The 20531-nt window shown below is 41.8% G+C and overlaps 1 protein-coding gene across 9 annotated transcripts in view; it reads right to left on the reverse strand.

The window, feature by feature from the left end:
• STARD13 (StAR related lipid transfer domain containing 13) overlaps window positions 1–20531 on the reverse strand; it is a 494577-nt gene that overhangs the window by 12121 nt on the left and 461925 nt on the right. For 8 of the 9 annotated variants that reach the window (XM_019736522.3, XM_074330029.2, XM_019736521.3 and 5 more), the window contains 4 exons: window positions 12270–13672; window positions 10923–11096; window positions 9653–9812; window positions 1659–1857 (listed from right to left, as the gene is read on the reverse strand). In XM_019736522.3, the coding sequence (XP_019592081.2) occupies window positions 1659–1857; window positions 9653–9812; window positions 10923–11096; window positions 12270–13672 (1936 nt within the window). Of the gene's footprint in view, window positions 1–1658; window positions 1858–9652; window positions 9813–10922; window positions 11097–12269; window positions 13673–20037; window positions 20057–20531 lie in introns of those variants that run through there. The other variant, XM_088793157.1, reaches the window with a different exon arrangement.

Genomic DNA, 20531 nt, shown 5'->3' on the forward strand with positions numbered 1-20531 from the left:
ACCCTATAGTTCCCCAACATTAAAATGAATCAAATATGAGTTCTTTGCCCCAATAGTCAATGCGCTTCCTCGGTACGTCCCCAGCCTAATTTTTCAGTGTCCTTTGGTACTGTACTGTTACCATCCACGCCAGCCAGATGAATATTGTCATCTCCTGACACAAGCTCACGCTGCTTGCTTCACTCAGCATGTGTGTCTCATGTATCTCAATGTTCAGCTGGTTCCCCACCACGTCCTCACTCATCATCTCAGCCTCCTTGGTTTTCTGTAAACTTATTACGGAATTTCTCCAATCTTGCTGGACAGAAGTATTTATGTATCGTCTCCCTTGCTGTAAATCCTTAACAGCAGAGGTATGTCTCATCCACGTGCTCTGCATGGCTCAGCATAGTGCTTTGTACGTAAGGAACACCCAGTTGCTCAGCTAGAATAAACCCTGTTTTGATTTGCTTTCTTGCTGGTGAGTCTCAGAAAGGGCTAAAGGCACCGATTTCTTGGAAATACTCTGGCTTTAACCTTAGACTAATGTCAACCTGAACCTGAGAACTGATTAAATGTAAAGACTCGTATATGGTACTTCCAAACCACAAGGGAGACTTAATTGAAAAATGCAGCTCAACCTCTTATGGCAACAATGTCATGAACTCCTGTGTTTGGTCTCCAGTGACAGGTATCATTCATTTAATTTAACCTACTCATTTGGACAAAATAATATTTATTTAGTGGATCACCACTTTATCCTGTTTTTACAAGTGGTACTTATTATCATCCTTTTTGAATCTGAGATATTATAGACTCCTTAAACACATTTAGTACCAAATTCCTGTAGCAGGAATCATCTTCAAGTTGGATTGATTTCATGTTGAGGTCCATTTAAAGTATATTTTGCTGAAAACTCAAAGTGCACAAGCCAACTGTTTTATATTTCCTAAAGAATTGTGATTTGGACCACCACAATAATTTATAATGATAACATTATCCTATCTAGAAAGGAGTCCGCATTCATTTCTATTATATATCCCCTATGCAACTACCTTTAGCACAATAGGCTTTTTAATAAAAAATTGTTGTTCTCATGATTATTTTAATTACAGAGGCTTGGGTGAGAATTATCAATTTAACATCACTTAAAAAGTTCCAAGTGAAAACATACATTACTTGAATTAAGCTTAAACCTTGATTTGGTTTGCTTACTTTTCACCACTTAAAACACACTGTATTAAAATACATTTGTCTTTTATTTCTAGTTGTTTTAACACTTTTGGCTTTGACTTTCATTTGTCCCAAGAAAATGTTTACTTTAAAAAAAATTGAACAGATTTTTAAAAACACCGATAAACAAAATAAATTCTATTGTGTCCCCTTTTGATTTAAAATGTATTAAAAGTACATTGAAAGTTTTAAATTTTATGCAAAACCCTATTGAGGAGGAAAATTTTGATGTCAAAAAGGAATATTCAGATGCATAAAATATGGCCTGGATATTTCCATATCAAACTGAACACAGTTTACTTCTGGAGACGAGCATAGAATGGTAACTTTCATATACTTCCTTATGGATTCATGCATTACTTGTATAATTAAACCTCAGTCTATAGAGATTGTTTTTAAGTGGCCAGGTGCACACAAGCATTCTGACCTGCATTACTGCCACTTACACTGATAGATGTGCAGGAAGGTCTCGCTGAGCTTGTTGGTGAAAAGAGGCTCAGGGAGGTCCCGGAAGAACTGTTTCACCATATCTGCCACGTCATAAGCGGATTGGTCCTCATAGCTGACGTTCTCAGGGAAGTGCTCATTCATTTGACGTAAGGCATGGATTCGAGATTTCACGCCTGATTTTCGAAAAAGACCCACCTGAAACAAGTCACAGGGACATGTTAGCGAGGCCACCTTGGTTCCAGACGTTCTCTTCCTCTGGCAATCACCTTGGGAGTGACGAGAAGGCATGGAACCTGGGCTGGATGAGCAGCAATTGCGGCCAAACTGGTAAATTACTAGTTGAGCTATTAGGTTGGTGCAAAAGTAATTGTGGTTTTAGCAATTATTTTTAACCTTTTAAACCGCAATTACTTTTGCACCAACGTAATACTTTGCATAGCAGCTGACTACTGATTCCTGTCCTATAAGATGAAGGTTAGAATAATAATAAGCCCACCTCACAGGGCTACTGTGGTGACTAAGTGAGAAAATTTATGTGACTGTGCTTTGTAATCTGTAAAGTCTTATAACACAGTAGATGCTATTATTTCATTCATTTATTCAACACGCAGTGATTAAATACCCCTATATATCAGGCGTACTTATAGTTGCTCTAGCAACTGATATATAGGGGGTATTTAATATAGGAGGCATTAGTGAGCAGACCAGACGAAATTCCCTGCCCTCTAGTGCTTACACTTAAGTGGGGGTTTTGAGACAGTTTGGTCAGTGGCAGGTTTGGTGGATCCTGGAGAAGCAACCATATCCACTGTCCCTTTGAGGGCGAGGTTAATGGAGAATTCACTCACAAAACAAAATAATACCATAAGCATATATTTTGAGGTAAGAGTCTTACTTGCTTTTCTTCTTCGAAATCCTTGTAACACTTGCTATGTATGTTTGTCTTGTGTTGCCTGGCACTTATTACTCGGCCTGGTTAGTTAGTATGTGCATAAAATCTGGCTCTAGTAAGAATGATTCCGGGGTGGCTTTTTTTCAGACTTCAAGACATTGCCTTATGCCTTTTTCCTCTCTAAGGCTTAGACTCCTGTCCCGCTTGACATATAAATGGAGCATTAAGGCACCAAGGAGATAACACCCCCAAGAGGGATGAGTGAGGTGAAGCAGAGCCCAGGAGAATGGAGCTTCCTGTATTGCCTGGCAGGTTGTTCCTGGTCCTCTAGACTCTGCGCACTCTGGATGGACCTCTGCCGCCAAAGAACTGAGCTAACCTGGGCCCCACTTAAAGTGAATGAGTATGTCTGCTATTTTATTATTTATGTATATATGTATGTATGTACTTATTTTAGTTAGTTTCAGGTGTACAAAACAACATAATGATTAGACATTTACATCCCTCACAAAGTGATAACCACAATAAGTCTACTACCCCTCTGAGAGCGTACATAGCTATTACAATGCCATTGACTATAATCTCTCCACTGTACATTACATCCCATGACGATACATATTGTATGTCTGCTATTTTTAAACGTGTGGAGGGCATTGAATTGCTCCAAACTGGGCCCTTCCACCCTCAATCTCCACTTTCCAGATGCCCCAAGGGCTTACAGGTTGGCCCACTTCCTAAAAGCAAGGCGGGAACATTCTCGAGTGGTCAGACAGGTAAGCAGTGGCCCCCTCCCTGGACCTGGGGAAACATGCCAGGTAGCCTCCCTGCTGCTCTGCCTGCCAGGCAGGCCCCCACCGAAGTCCAGGTGTCTGAGGAGAGTTCTCTTGGTTGCTGCTGTACATGGAGAGCAGCGCTGGTTCTTTTAAATTGCATAACAGCAAGGGAAGAATTCCGAGCAATTAGAGAACACTCAGGTTTTTCTATATGTCAGCTGAATGGATCGCAGGGGAAACGATACCCTGCTCCTTTCTGTAGCAATAAAAACAGAATTCTTAGCAACACAACTTTGCATTCCAAGGCTTATCACCCTAATTCTGCAGATCAGGATATTCAGGCATATTGTCATATTAAAACATTAACTGCGTTTTTCTCTTTTATCCTTAAAGTTTGGAATGTCTAGAAAATGCAACCCTTTTCCATACTTAGGGACTCTCCAAGAAGAATCTAAAGAACATTTATCTTCCTCTGGCAACTACTCCAAATTTCATCCAAGTGCATAAGAAGAAAGCATGTACTGTCAAAAGAAAAATTCAAGATGTCAAATGAGTGATTACTGAAGTGAGACCCAGCCTGAATTGTTTACATCTCAACTCTCCTAATTCTGGAAGGAGGCCCAGGCCTTGGGGCTGTCTGCACAGGAGTTCTCAGAATCGTGGAGCCCACAGGTAGAATTCTTAAGTGTGACTCACAAACATTTATCCTCACAACTCATGTGAGTTGGTGTTATTCCGTTGGAGAATTCCTGTTATTATGATTTTTTTAACAGCAGAGAAATATTGATCAGGATCCATAAAAAGAATAAAGCAGACAAGTGTTTGTGTGAAAATTGCTGAACACGGTTCCTCTTTTGTCCACTGCGTCTTGCTGGCTTGGTTTCTGGAACACACCAAGGTACCTGTACACACACATCCCAGTGCTGTTTTCTGTGTATTGTTCTGTTTCCAACTTTCTTTCTAGTTTCAGCAAACATTGCTATTTTAATTACTTCAGACATGTCTGGAGCACTCCAGCTGTGGGCTGCGACCTGCTTGTTCTGACTTAGATCTCACAGGATGTCCAGACAGTTGTCAGGTATTTATTTGTTCCGCCTCCAATTCTGACAATAACCTTCCCGTCCCACCCTCGTCTTCCAAGGTTCGGGGGAAATATCTGTGGGTTCTATCGATTTGTCTTGGAAGCACAGAAGGAAATTTCTTTCCTAAACCTAATAAAGAAAAGGTGGTCTGAAATCAGATCAGATTTCAGATGTCATAACTGAGGATGGCAGAAGGGAAAGGTGAAAAGAACCCCAGTTCAAAAATGTCCCTGAGCTGATGGAGGAACTAATCCTGCAACCACCCTACTTCTTGACTTAGGTGAACTCATGAATTTCATACTGTTTCAGTCATTTTGGGGGTGGGGTTTCTGTTACTTGCAGTGGAAAACTGGATGCACACAGTAAGTGGAAGTTTCTTTAAATGGTGCAAGTGTCCTTAGACCAGAGAGAAGAACTTCTCCTACCTGCCTTTATAGAACAATCCTGGGTGGTCGCATAAGTCAGTGCCAATAACCATTTCTTCTTTGAAAAGTTTCCAAAGCAGTGATAAAATTTGCATTTCTGGCTAAATTTTTTTTTTCCAAGTGAAACATGGAAAACTGAAAAAACTTTTAAAATCCATTGCTTCTAAGGGCATCCTTGTCATCACCACTGAAGGATCCCTCAGCTTCATGAAGAAGAAAACCCAAGGACAATTTGCCTCTATGTCTGTCATTGGTGGGCAAGCGACCTGGGTAGTCACACTGGGCCTCATGGTTGGTTTAACGCTCTGCTGTCACCGTTTTGAAATTCTTAACTCATGATCAAGGAATCTCCCATGGTCATTTTGTGAATTACACAGCAGGTCCTGCTCTCATTCATCTTTAAAGCACAGCCCACACACTCTCTCTGAAGAGGGAAGAATCACTTTTATAAGCATCACTCTTGCACGTGATCTCTCATTTTAAAGGTAAAGGACGAGTGGTGGGTGCTTCTATGGTCTAGCTTTACATCCCTCTCTCTTTTGTCTTCCACCTAAACTCAGCTGTGCAAAAACAAGCTCTAAAGTTATAATTGAAAAAGAGGCCCCAGGGCCTCACTCATCTCATCTGAGGTAGGTAACAGGGCAAGCAGTGGGTAGAGGACACTTGTACTGAGTAGAAGTGTCTTCCCAGCTTAATTTGGGCTTTTAAAATTCACTGCCATTAGAAGGAGAGGTTGGGCATGAGTGCTGCATTAGAATTCAAGTTTCATCTAAATAATATTAAATCTCCTCTTGGCATCCAGTTTATGCTAATCTTTTCAGTACTTAATGCAGTTTATCAGGACTTCCATTTCCTCTTCTTTAGAAACGTGCTCAGCTAATGAAGAAAGGTTGGTTTTGTTCACAAGGCAAGGCCCCTAACAATGGGATGCAGCGGGTTCTGATTTTGAGCACAGCAGGGGTAGCCTCTCCCTGCAGTGACCTCATGTTCTGCAGAAGCTGGGTAGAACCTAACCTTCTGTGCACAGTTGGTTTAGGGCAGAAATAAAAGCTCAGTGCCCAAAGCAAGGCCCCTTTCACACAATGCTATGTCTGAACACAAATAGGTCATAATTGAAGGCTAAACGTCCTTATTTCATCTGCAGCCAGCTGCAAGGGTGAAAATGGATACGCTGTGTTTCATCATATATAAACGGCTCTGCACTTGGGAGTGTAGGAGGTGAAAGGTTGGCAGGGTTTCAGGGCTCCGTCTTCCCCCGTTTGTGATGAATGCCCGTGTTGAAAATGAAGGCTCAGCGTAAGGGAAAGGGGCCCACTTCACGGCAGGAAGCCTCTGTCTTTGCAGTCTGGGCAAAGCCCTGGGACAGTCCTGGATAGTGGGGCGAGGGGACCACGTGGAGGGAGGCCATGCCAGTCACTTGTGGTTCAGCGGAAGGATATTCTGAGACATTCTGGTTTTCTACGACCCTGGCTGGGGCTGAGGTCTTCAGATCCTGTGCAGACCTGAATGTTTTCCGTTCAAAGGAGGTGCTGTTGGCGCAGAAAGAACATTTGTCTAGTGTCACGTCCAGTCCTTCCTTGTTACTCTTGCCCCCTCTTTGTTTTCTGATTCATTCACTTTTATTTACTCTTGTTTGCTCTAGAGTCTCCAGGGCAGCTTCTCTCTTGGGCCTGGTTTTCTTCATTATGTTTTTCTAGTTTTCCCTGGTTCCCTTCCTGTTACTGCCTCATTCTTCACAGGGAGCAGAGGGGGGTGGGGGGCTCTGGTTGCTTTCCACACTCTGTGATGACCAAGGAAAGGGACATACACGGGGGGGGGGGGGGGGGACCCCGCCGGCGTTGAGGCCTCATAAGGTGTAACTAGCGACGGTCAAAGTTCCCTTGACATCTCAGATTCTTACTTTAGACGGATTCGAGAGAGGATTGCCTTATTCATTTTGGTTACATTGAGAATCAGTATTTAGGTCCCTGAAATGAGTCTTTCTGATGAAGCTTTGCCAGCATACTGTTTTTCCGTGTGTCATTCTTCCACATTTAAAAAGTCGTTATAGGCTTGATATGGAGAATAAACCAGTGAGGAGGGATTGAGGCGGTTTTAGTGTCCACTAGCTTTCTCTCTATTCATGACTTTTGCTTGGAACAGGAGATAGGACCCAATAACAGGAGTGGTACTGGTGTTGCACATTCTAGAGTCTATGGGACCATGACTGGTTCTCCATCTACACTAAAGACTGTGGTAAGGACAGCAGTAGTATGACAAGTCATTCATGTATACCCTATCGTGTTCAGGAAGGAATTCAAGGTGACTTACAATGATCTATAAAATACAACACAATGCAATTAAAGATAATAGATGAGATAATCCGAGTAAACGGAAAATAAAGATAGAAAATGGTAGCTAACTAGGAATGAGGCAGATACACAACATTTGTGACAAAAAATCATATATATTTACTACAGGCAGAGCACATATTGGGCTCCAATATTTCTAGCAGCCAATATAGAGAGGAAAACATGCCCAGATGAATAAGTCTGGTGCACTTAATATAAAAACAGACCAATTGTCCAAAAACAACATGATGCTTTCAGGTGCTGGAGCTAGAGGAAAAAATTCTTCATTCTCACAAAGGTTACTATATAATGTAATGATCAACATCATCAACAAAATCCTAATGGCAAATTCATCAATGAGTTGTTTAGGGCCACTTCTCAAAGTGCCTCTCGATGCTAGACATGGCATCTCCCCGAAGTCCACTAGGGACAACTAATTCCAATGGGTGGTAGTAGAGTGCAGTGGTTAAAAATGTGCACTCTGGAGTCAGGCAGGTGTTCAAGCAAGTGTTGTTGGCTCCACCATCACCACCTGGGAGATAACACCACCCAGGGCAGATGTGGGGTTACATGAGGCCATGAATGCAAAACACTTAGTATGATCCCTCAAACACGCTGGACACTCAAGAGAGGTTATCATTCTTACTGAGCTAATGGCATAGATGGCCTAAATTTCCTTTAGGCATTCCTGAACAAATACTGTTTGCTCATAATAGAGTTTTGCTGATAAGCATTAGCTGGCCATTCATTAGACTGTCTGGAACAAAATATTTTCTGTGCTTGGTAAAATGCAGAGCCAAAACCTCTAAAAGAATCAGCCAAAAGGGGGGATGAGTCTTATATATCCTTATACAAATTAAGAAGCTTGGAAAAAGACATGGTTGAATAAGTCTATCCTCCACAAAACATAATCTTGTACTAACTAAACCAACAAAAATACCATTGAGACCACAAAGTCCTCACCAAAGGGCATGGTTGCAATACTTTCAGGGCTATAAAAGAGATCACAGTGGGTATTTCCAAATATTCATCTTAGCCCATTTCTCCAAAAAAGTTTTCATGATAAAATACCCATAGATCATCTATCTACCTTTGATTAATGTGTGTTTTTGGTAAAAGCTCTACAATTTAAAAAATTAAATAAAAATTTAAAGCTTAAGTAACTAGATTCATTGGTTTGCTCTATTGGGATGTTATTCACATGTGCATGTTGGGGAATCTGCCAAAGATAAGTACCATAGTTTCAGACAAGTGGTCTGTTGCTTTTTTTTCTGAGAAATAACAGCCAAAGCAATAAGGCTATTTCTCAAAACAAAAGAGCCATCACCACAACACCAATAACAGCAACCACTCCTGCTCGTCACTATGACATCTAAATATGGAAAAATGTATATCTGTATAGTCTCTCTATTAGGAGTGGGAGGGGAAAAGGGGGATCATGCGTTTAGTTGTCACAAACCTGGCACCAAAAGAAGACTTATTCCTATTCTGTTCCACTGAAAACTGGTATCTGATTCATCAAGAGACCATCCTGATGCTAAGTACAATTTCAGTATCGGGGGAGATATGGGCATCAGGAGTCAGGAACTTTGAGTTCTTGTAGCTTAGCTCATTCTTGTCCACTGAGCCCAAGGCTAAGGGTAAATCAATAAAAAGTGCAAATAATTTTAGGTTTCTTCACATGGTATTAAAGAGTACAGTGAATAAAAGCCATCATAGCATAGTTGCCTGAAAATACCTTCACTGCTAAAGGTTGCAATTTATCAAGTGGGAATATGGCACTTATTTTGAAAAGAAAGTCTAAGAAACTAATGGGTGTTAACTTGGTGGAACAAAGGCTTGGTCTAGTAAGTTATAGGATGGGTTGCATTCTGGGCTCAATCATAGTCCACCATTGTGGGGCTCCCCAACAGCCCTGCTGAGAGAAAATGATCTCCACATTATTGTGTGTAGATGGAACATTCTAATCAACTCTATAAGATGAGGGGATATTTGATTTAGCTGATATTGTTTTCATATCTTACTTGCACATTTTAAAGAAATGTAAATAAATTTGTCTTTGCTTTAGGTTTTCCTGGTCATGGTGCTACTTCAAAAAAAAAGTTAATAAAAGGAGATATAAAAATCAATTTATTAAAAAAAAAAAAAAACGGGGCTAAAAAGAGTGCTGTGAAATCAATGGTGACATTGGGACAATAATTAAAAAGAAAATGCAGTATACAGTTTTTGGGGAATGCAAATTAGACATCACAGGTGCAAAGTGTTAACATTAACTTTGTACAGTCACCAGGGTGTCATTCAAGGTGCCACTGAGGAAACATCCTCAAACAGCTTGACCAGGAGGTAGCTTCCGCAAATTAAATATTAACCCATAAAGATCCCAATGCCTTTCATTTTTGGTGAGGCATGTCCGATCTGACACTGGACACATCTGACTCTGTCTGGCGTTCCATACATCCAAGCCTGTGTTTGGGATTTCCCACCATACCTGATCCAGGCAGTTGCTGCGTAGGTATCTCAGTGCTTGTTGAATACTCTGAGGCAGAGGCTGTCCTGTTCTCTGGACGTGAACGATGAGAGGGACGCCAAAGACAGTCTTGTCTTTGTAATCAGGAACTTTCATCCTCTTCATGAACTTTGGAACTGACCTAGAATTCATAGAAACCAGGTCATCAAGACTCCTGGGGCCCACTGTGGGGAGAGGCTGTGAAAGCAAGCAAGAGGGAAGCCAAGCTTTTGTTGGAATACCCAGCAGGCATGGGGGAATTCAACATTTCTCTCTTAATTAATCACAGTACATGGAAATACTACGTGTGCCCTTTGCCTATGTTGGAACTGTAACTACTAAACAGCATGATTCATGCTAGCAGATGGATTTATGGCTCTGTTTTCCAGTCAAGTGTTCAACTTTCTAATTTAATTGTGACTTACACACCTCTCAAGTAATAAACACTTAAAAGTCCCCAAGACAAAGCAAATTTAAAACCTACAACAAGAAGAATTAATTTGGGTGGGCTGGGGGAAATACAAGGGGAGAGAAGATAAAGCACATTTCTTGGCTACGATTTTCTAGAACCAGTTGTACTTTTTAAAGGAAATTTTAATACACAAGCATATATTAATTTGATCAGGCAGCTTATCATTTTCTAAAATATTTTTACAAAAGCATTGCCAATTCTTCTCTCTATATGCTATATACCGTAGGACAATTAGTGACACATTTTATATTTTTTCAAATCCACCAAATCATCTAAAATAGATTCAAGTTCCAACATCTGCTTTTGTCAGTTCCTATTACAAGGTTTTACTGCATATTCTTGCTTTTATTTGCTAATGGAATAAAAGCAGACGTGCACTTGAATGATTAAACGCGCTTTGAGTGAATCAGTGCTCTAAGTGTTGAGCTGAAGGTACAAATGACAGATGTTTCCCAGTAAATGGCTAGAGTTATTTTATGGCAAGTTTATTTTTAATTCCTCTGTTCACAATCAATCATCCTTCACTTGTCCTTTGTCCTTCTTGGAGCCTGACTGCCTTCCCTGGACACCGACGGAGAGCTACAAATAAAGCCATGCTTCCTGCATCTGAGACAGTCCAGGAGGCAGACAGTACAGCAGGACTTGGGGAGTTATTCTCAGATCAGCAGTGAAGGCAACGAACGGGTTCTTTGGAAATCAGAAAGCAAACACTGAAGCTTTTGCGATCACATACTTAGCTCTAGAACGAATGCTGCCCTCCCAAGGGAATGTGGTACGCACCACGTCCAGCCATGTTTATTGGACAGGGAGTGCTTCTCCATGATGGCCGTGAGGCGAAGCAGCGAGAAGCGCTGGAGCAGGTTCAGTTGGCCGGCCGTCTGGTTGCTGATGTGGGGCGATGCCGTGGACGGCCGAGGCTGATGGGAGAGCTGGAAACTGTTCCATCGGAGTCGCCTTTACCAGAAAGACCATCAGAAAAGCAGTCACAAAGCGGATGTGTTATCGGCAAACACACGCTGTCACTAATTTTTAAGTTGCTAATCAAAATAGTTTTGAGCTGAGAAAAATCACAAAGCAAATGGGATATAGAAGACACACATGTACAGAATAGACTTAAGAAACTATTTATTTCCAAGTCTGATAAATCTGGAGAAAAGTTGTTATCTGTTTCATTAGGAGATTTGAATAAGTTATTGAATACATTTTATTTGTTCACTCCTAAATACGTTCACCAAGTGTTGAGAGCAGCTGAGACTCTGTGTGTGTGTGTGTGTGTGTGTGTGTGTGTGTGTGTGTGTGTGTGTGTGAGGGAGGGAGGGAGGGAGGGAGGGAGGGAGAGAGAGAGAGAGAGAGAGAGAGAGAGAGAGAGAGAGAGAGAGAGAAATGTCTCAGTTTTGGTAGCCATAGAATATTTTCACATAGTTATCCTGTTTCTGCACTCTATAATTTGGTGTTGAGATGGAGCCTGAAGGTGATAGACACAGATGAAATAGTCCTGAAGTGATGACACAATACTGAATCCCAAAAAATATCAGTTCCTTAACTAGAAACCCAGCAGCACACACATTATTACTCTTTCTACTTGTTAGGCCCATCCAGGACAATTTGTCTAGGGTACTTCTGACATGGTATTTGTGAAACAGCTTTTATGTACTCTGTAATTGGCATTTTACAGACAAAATAAACTTATGAAGTACACACCTTCGATTTCAGAATTTTTGCATAGAATTAAAAAAGAACTGTAACATTCGAGGTAGAGACGTTTGAATGAATACTGCTGCGCGGTCAAGGGGAGCACTTGTGTACAGGAGCTGGGCCTCCGTTGTCAGTAATTCTGGATGGTCCCAGCACAGTGCTTTGCACATAAGCTAAAACATTTTTTTAAAAATAAAACTAAGACTGAATTAAAAAGTAAACACTCAGAGAAATGAATAGGAGTTAACATGGATTCAATCACCATATTATTAACTGTACGAAAATCATTCTGTTCAAATGATTCCTGATCACATATGCCACTGATGATAGCGTCAGGCATTTAGTAAGTGCTCTTGAAATGTTTGTTAAATAACTAGACAATGGTTGTTATGAAGTGGATTAAGAATCATTTCATAAAATCAAGCCACCAACCTGTTCGGCCGGGTAAGAGAGGCCCCCACACCCGAGTCCCTCCTTTCTCTGACCCCTGTGGCCTCAGACTCATTAAGCGATGTTCCATCTCTATCCACGTCACTGGGTGTTGTCCGGCCTTCAGAGACCGAGTTGCCTTCGAAATCTAGGGCGATCCGATTAGGAGACGGGAAGGGGCATAAGCCAGGTTTTCCAACTAACGGGTCATGTGTTTGCAGTTCTGGCAAGACGTTCTTTGACCAGTCGTCCACTACGTCTCGGACCCCGTTGACATGGTGCACAACGTCTTCTAAGCGAGGGAAGAAAACATCTTTCTCCAAGTCCAGAAGGTCTCCTGTGCTGGCATACAGATGGGAGCATGGGACGTTGTCATAGATACTGATGCGACTTGCTCTGTGGCAGGATGCCATGAGTGCGGGCTCCCTGGCATCGGGGCCCTGCTGTCTGCCCAGGGAGATGCTCCCGGTTCTCCAGTTCACCCCGTTGCTGTTGTCTGTTGGCGAGAGGCTTTCGATAGACAGTGCCTTCGGGAAGGTTCCTGGTTTGTGATCCTTGGGAACATGCACTACCAAGTTCTCCTGGGAATGAAACTCATGCATGTGGTTTTGGTCACCTGCATCCCGCAGTGCTGTCCCAGCCAGCACATCCAGGTCTTCCAAGTACATGCCCCCACGCTTGTTCGCCTCCTGGCATTTTCGTTCCTTCAGGCCGGGCGTGCTCAGCCCACTACTGCTGTTTTCCGATGGGCTGCTTTCGCCGCTCCATTTGCTGGAGCATGGAAGCCCTTTGGTGCAGGCAGCCGAGGGTGAGTTCTGGAGATCCCCATTTGGGATTTGGATGCACTGCATGGCCTTGAAGGACTCCGGCTCCTGCTGTAGCACAGGCCCGCTGATCACCAGGCCTCCTGTCCGCCCGGACCCCTTATGCCGCCCTTGTGCTCCTTTTGCTCGGAGTGTTTCCATGCGTTTCAAAAATGATTTGGCCCTGGCCCTGCTGGTTTTCTCATTCTTTGAGTGGAAAGGGTGGTTGAGCACGTCTTTGGGGGACTGTGGGAGGCTGCTGCTGACGGCCTTGGCATCCAGCATGACCGGGCTGCCGTCGGTGCAGTACTGCCCGGAGCAGTCGAATGCCTCCCGGCCAGCGCCCTGGCTGCCCAGCTGGCTGCGGCCGTCACTCCCGCCACTGCTCTCACTGTGGATGGAGCAAACCTCGGGCTCACTCAGGTCTGTGAGGACACTTTCACTGCTGGTCGTGTTTCTCATCCTAATGTCTCCTGATGACCCATTTCTGTCTCCCCCAGGAAACAGTGTGTTGAGGTCATCCACGCGAGACCACCGGCGGCTGGTTCTTTGGAAAGTCCATTTGTTACTGATACAGAGATCTTCCTCATCCGAGTCGTCACCCTGAAAAACATCAAGGATAATGTGTATTGACAGGCGGCTCAGACGAAATGGGAAATCTAGGGGTGCACAGGCCACGTGCTCCCACCTGCTCTCCCTTCTTCCCTCCCTTTCACAGGTGCCCTCTGGGTTTCTTGGGCACCTTTACTCGGTGCTTCCCCCATCAGCCACTGTTGCACACACTCTTCCTCCCTGGTTGCTAGAGGATCTCTTCTTAACCTGCCAAGCTTTCTTCTTTTCAATTTTCATAGAGTTTCTGAATAGTTCCTTCCCTTCTAAGAAGCTTTCCTTGACTGAAGTGTAATGGTAATTCTCTTCTTCACATAGCAACGTAATCTTGCCAAAGAAGGCACTTGCTTCTTTCCTGACACCTCTTCCCTGATCTCCAGACCCATAGGTTCAGCTTCCCTCTTGTGAATCTCAAAGTTAGTCTATCTCAAAGCTAACATTCCTTACCTTAGTCTCCCCAACTGGGTTTTAAATTAACAGCAAAATTATGCACTTGATTCCTGTAAGTAGAAACTTGGGAGCCCTTCTAGAGATCACAAGTTGAGGAGAGTACGATCAGCCAGCTCTGCTAAGCCAGGCTTCTTGTTTTTAACCGATTCTGAACCTCCATGCCTTTGGCAGGAAACACACCTCAGGACTGTGGCACTCACTCCTTTGCTCTGTCTTACACTCTGCTCCTCACACACTTATCTTATCTCCTCACACACTTGTCTGGGTTCTGCCCGAATTTGCATCCCCTGAGAGATGAGAGTCTGGGTCCCCTGAAGCCAGAGATGACCTTGTTTGTCTTTGCAAATCCCTACAGCTCAGTACAGACCCTGACCTAGAGCATATAAATAATCATTTCCTTCCAAGATGAACTCAGTCACCAGCTCCTTCCTCCTCATTATGCATATTACCAAGGCCCAACTCAAATGATTTTCCAATCTGCTCCCTCATTTGTATCTACTCCCATTCCCTTTGTGTAGGCTCTTGGCACCTCTGTCTGGGTCTGTTACAGTCAAAAGCTGGCTAGAATCCTGTCTCCAGTGTCTCCCCATCTCAACAGCTTTCCACGGTGTAATCCAAATATGATCACATAATTTCCCGGCTTAAAAGCCATCGGCGTTTCTTGTGTGGCATTCAAAGCCCGTTCACCCTGACTGCAATGTACTTACTTTTCTTGCTTCATTTCAGCCGTGCCTTCCAATTTCCCTGCACTCTGCCCTGGCCCACAGCCACCCCCCAACACTCAGCTCCGTTACAGGATTAAGAGTCTAAAAGGATATATGTGGCCCACTGCCGAGAACATCCTTCCCTGGTCCCTGACCATTCTTGGGTACTCTGGGTGCTCGGCTCACATATCACATTCTCTTTGAAGTCTTCTCCGACTGCTCTCTGCAATGACTACCTTCTTCCCTGCACTCCTATAGCATTTGGATCAGACCTTTCCTGCAGCATTTCCTCAAATGATAACTGAAGCTCATGTCACACACACCCACTCTCAATCATTACAGCTAAGCTCATCGACAGCAGTGCCTGTGTTTCTGTTTTATTCATATTTATATCCTCCTCAATGCCAAGCTCATAGTAACCACTCAGTAATTTTTTCTTAATTGAATTGAATTTACTTTATTTTACTTTGGTATCTGGTTCTGAGACCCAGGTCTGAGTGCTAGTAACACCAGTTAAGAGCTTATGATACTGTACAGAGTTGCTTACTCTCTCCAAAGTTTCTCTCACTTATAAAATGGGAATAAACACAGGCTCTGCCTCATGGGTTCCCTGAGGGGATTCAATAAAATAAAGCATTTAGTAGTCCCTCATTGAGGAGTATTTGTTTACTTGTTATTTTCCAATGTTTGTTCAACTACTTTTTTATTGCCTAAGATTGCTTATCTATCTTTTTACATATCTAGCATCCACCTTACCTCCCCTTAACTTTGCAATTTATTCTGTTTTCAAGGAAAAGTAAACAGATGCTCAGTCAGTAAATGTGATATCCCCATTCTTGTTTATTTCTTGAAAATCTAGATTTATATGGATTGGACTAAACGACAAATTTGAACATTCAAGTATAACCTGGGAGAAAGTACGAAACCAAGGTACTAACAGAATTCCATAGTTTTGGGGGTCACGGTGGGAAATTAGCTTTACGTTTTAAAAAAGTTGTATAAAGCTTTGGCAAAAGAGTTTCAAAAGTTGTACAAGCGGAAAGAAGACAAGACTCTGGGGTGATGAGTCAAAATTATACTTCCTTTGAACCATTTTCTGCTTCCTCTTTCCCTGTGATCAATACAACAAACCCCGACATCTGACAGCCATTATATATCAGGCACCGTGACAGGTTGAAGGCTGAGCTTTGGATTTTCATATCACATTTCAGGAAACTAGTGAGGGGTAGTTGATATGAAGTAAGTATTCTGAAAAAGCCCTTTTAGCAAACAGTGCTTGAGAAGGCAAAAGAAGGATATGCTTTTACAGAAACTGTAGATATTTTAAAACAGAAAATACCATATTTAGTGTTGGCTTCAACGCGCGCTCTCTAGCTAGCCCAAACTAGGGTGCTGATGCTAGTAAACCACATACTACTAGTTGGGTAAGGACGCCTTTATTTTGGTTAAGACAGGATGCCAAGCTGCACACTGGACTGGGACTGGAAAGCCTGCCCCTGTCTGCGAGGCTGTAAGAGCTTATTATACTAGCGTTGGGCAACAGGAAGATGTTTACAACCCAACCAAGGCATGTGAAAAGTGGTGAACTCCTGGAAAAAAAGGCAAACAGTTCAGGGAAATTTTTCAGTATTTAGATGGTTTGAACCAAAACAAACAAACAAAAAACCCCCAAAGCAATAATAAACAAAAACAAAGCAAAAACAAACAAAAAACACCCATTCTCCTTTAGCACCTCCTGCATACAATTATCATAGTATGTCCCAAAGGGTATTGACGTGATTCTCTATCTTTGTTTTCCTCTAGTGCAGTCTCCTTCAAACTATTGATAGTGACATGCAATAAGAAATACATTTTCCATCACAACTCAATTGCACATATCCTTGTTTGAACTCTTATTTTTTATTACAGTATAGTTGACACAATATTATATCAGTTTGAAGTGTACAACATAATGATTTATATACTTTACCATCTGATCATAATAACTTGAGTAACCATGCGTCACTATACAAAGTTGTTATGATATTGACTATTTTCCCTGTGCTGTACATTACATTCCCATGGCACTTGTTTTATAACTACAAGTTTGTACCTCTTATTCCCCTTCACCTTTCTCATCCATCACCCCATCCGTTTCCTGTCTGGCAACCACCAGTTTATTCTCTATATCTTTGAGTCTGTTTCTGTTTTATTTGTTTGGTTTTGTGTGTTTTTTTAAATTTTTAAATTGCACATATAAGTGAAATCATATGGTATTTGTCTTTCTCTGTCTGACTTACTTCACTCAGCTGTACTCTAATATTTTATAATCTAATTTAGTCTGTTTCCTTTTTTTTTTTTTTTAATGTTGTTTGTGACCCACCAAATTCATTTGACAACACATCCATGGGCCATGATCCACAGTAAGAAAAACACACTGCACTAGAGTTTAACTTTTTTATACACTCCCGGGCCCAGCCAATTATCAGGTATGTAGCAGACTCTCCAATAGTAATTGTGGAAGTGTACTTATTGATTTAGGAGGTGATCAGATTTCATCAGTTTAAGTTTTTTGAGGCTAAAACAAAACAGTTTGATTATTTAGAAATGCAAAATGGAAATCTCTAGGAGTCAGATGTATTTATGAGAAAATGAAATACCAAACTAATCTTGTCCTCCTATCTCAGTGGTTTGGTAGACCATGAAAATCCTATGGGCATAAAGTGTTTGGGTTTCAGCAGGGGAACTGATGATACTCTCCTGACAGGGTTGTGGCTGAGATGGCTAATGTGCTGGATGCTACAGAGAGTTTTGTTAGTAACTGACTGCGTCTCTAATGCCACCAAAAAGTCTGATCAAAGACTGAAAGCAGCTAAGGAGAGATCTCTGGAAGATGCCTCAAAATTATGCATTTTTAAGAATAACGTCAATGAGCTGGGATAATTCATGTTTTTAAAATGTAAAGATGACACAAGATCGTTCACTAGTCATCTTGAGTAAGGCACCCTTTTTGAGACTCAGTGTTCTCAGCTGTGAAATGGAACTGATCATACACATGTAGCATGGTTTGTCAACAGAACAAAATGAGATTTTATGTGAAAATGTCACACAAACCTTAAAATGCAAGACAAAACTAATTATCGTTGTTAGAGACAGGCAGTATGGAGATGGATAAAGATCTTAATGGGATTGAAGGATGACTTCCTAATAAAATTTCATGAAGTAAAACATAAAGTCCCTAACTTTACAAATCAACCAGAGGATGTGCAGAATGGAGCAGACTTGGTATACCCGCAGTTACATGATAGCATTGTAATGTGGAACAACACCCGAATTGGACTCTACCCTGTCCAGTAAAACACATCTGCTGAGCATGAACTTGGGTAGCACAGCCTTTCCAAATAGTGCTTAATGCTTACTTGTCTGTATTTACCTCATTGGAGACAGGTAAGTTTGGGGACTGGCTGCCCCTTGACCACACTTCAAGTAGCACTGCTCTGAAGTTTCTGGTTTCTAAACCGAACTATTAGTTTTTTCAATCATCCTTCACGGGACGTTGTGGTTCTTAGAACCTCAGCCATGCTCTTCTCTAAAAATACACCCTTTCCCATGTGCCCCTTAAACTGTGGCACTTGGAACAAAGCCCATTGTTCCTGTACGTGACCAGGGCACAGAACAACGTGGTTCCAGCTTTCTTAGTCTTGAGATCTATGCGCCCGGTCATGCATCCTGATGTCGGTGACCTACTTTGGTGGCCATATTACATGGTCAACGCACGTTAAACTTAAATCTGCTACAACTCTCGAAGCTATGAATAGTAACTGCTGGTATACCCAAGATCATGATCAGCAGACGTGTTTTACTGGACAGGGTAGAGTCCAATTTGGGTGTTGTTCCACATCACAATGCATACATTTCAAGATTGGTTTAGCTACCATAACTCAAAGTGTATAATATACAGGAGCCATTGTTTCACAGAAAGATAATTATAGGAATTGGCTAGTGATGAAGGATTAAAGATGAATTTTGAAAATATGGCACTACTTATTTCATTGTTGAAAAAAGGTAAAAAGGAATACCCTAAGCTTTTAAAAATGACTTTCAAATCTCTTCTTTGATTTCAATCAATCTACTCTGTGAGACTTTTCTTTATGATGATTAGCACTAACGCAAAGAAACATTTCAGATATATACATTTCTTCCTGTGAGTAGTGTTGTCAGTCCAACCTAAACTAGATAAAAATCAAGAAACGCACTGTCATGAATACTCAGAGTCATAGTGTTTGATCCAAGTCTGACTATAGGCACTTAATATGGGGAGTCGCTATTTCAAAGTAAACTTTTTGTTCAGTTACTACAGCTGAACGACAAAAAAGTTATGAGTGCAATCATGATTCTCCCTATTAATTGCCTAAGTGTATACTTTCAATAAAAACGTGAATTTTGTAATACTTTTCGATTTCCCGTTGTATTTGTTTTGATTATATTTATTGGAATGCAATTTTTGTGTTTGTTGAGTCTAATAATAAAATATTTAAGTTTCTATTTTCTATAACTTTTCATTTCATAGTTGTAATCATGCATCTGTACTGAATTTTACAAAAGTATCTTGGGCAGTGGCACACCGGAAATTAAAAACAAAACAAAACCAACAGTCAGTTTGAGTTTCTCAAATTCACCACAGAAAGTTTGAGAAACTTTGTTCTAGTCTGAGCAGAGGTAACAGAACTTTCTGGAAAGGGTCAGATAGTAAATATTTTAAGTTTACAGGCCATGCAGTCTCTGTCACAACTACTCAGCTCTGCTGTTGTAGCCAAAAGAATGGGTGTGACTTCATTTCAATACAACCTCCTTTACAAAAACAGGAGTGATGGTTAGCTGACCCTCCCTCTTCCAAATCTAGAGGACAGAGCTGACGGGTTGCTGTACAAAAGGGGAAATCCATACATAATCTGTGCTTCTGCAGAGAAAAGAGCTGGAATCAGATGGGCATGTGTACACTGATTCAGCTTTTAGCTTATTAGACTTTGAGTAATTAGAATAAAACAAATTGCCTTGCAATGTAGTGAACTCATCATGTCTAGATGCTCATGAGCAAAGGCTAAGTGAACCGTGAGGGATGCGCTAAGAAGTAAATCCTGTCATGGATGTGGGGTAGGAAGAGAGGATGGAAGGTCCTTTCCAAGTCAAACATCCTATGGTTCTAGGACAGTCACATGCAGTTACCTTCAATTCAAGACTTTAACAGTCTCCAGTCACGTGAATGGTGGAATAACATGTAACTTTTCTCATTTGACTCTGCTGTTGGGAGCTGCCAGGAAGTGTTTCATTTGGTGGGAGATGCAGGGATCTGAAAAACAGTGAGGGGTGGGGCTGGAGACCAGGCCCCTGGACAACTGTAGCTCCATGGAAATGCTGATGGCACCCAGGCCAGGAGATGTTGCAAGGTGGCAATTAGTCATGGACTCTGTGTTGCTGTCCACCTTTGTTACGATGTCAGAGAGCTTTATGATAATTATAATTTTAACCAGAATCTTCTTTAGAAACCGCTCTTTCTCTTGTGGGAAATCTTAGGTAGGCGTCCTGTGTGCATATGTGTCCTCCTCTTTCCTCATTTTACAGACAGTCCACTGGAGTCTTCAGTCTCTGACCCTAACTTTGAATAAAAGTCACATCACATAAACACTAACCATAATTAGGGGATTTCAGTGTTGTCATAA

Source organism: Rhinolophus sinicus, chromosome 16 (genome assembly GCF_057876585.1).
Source record: "Rhinolophus sinicus isolate RSI-liver-muscle chromosome 16, RSI-T2T, whole genome shotgun sequence".
Taxonomy (NCBI): Eukaryota; Metazoa; Chordata; class Mammalia; order Chiroptera; family Rhinolophidae; genus Rhinolophus; species Rhinolophus sinicus.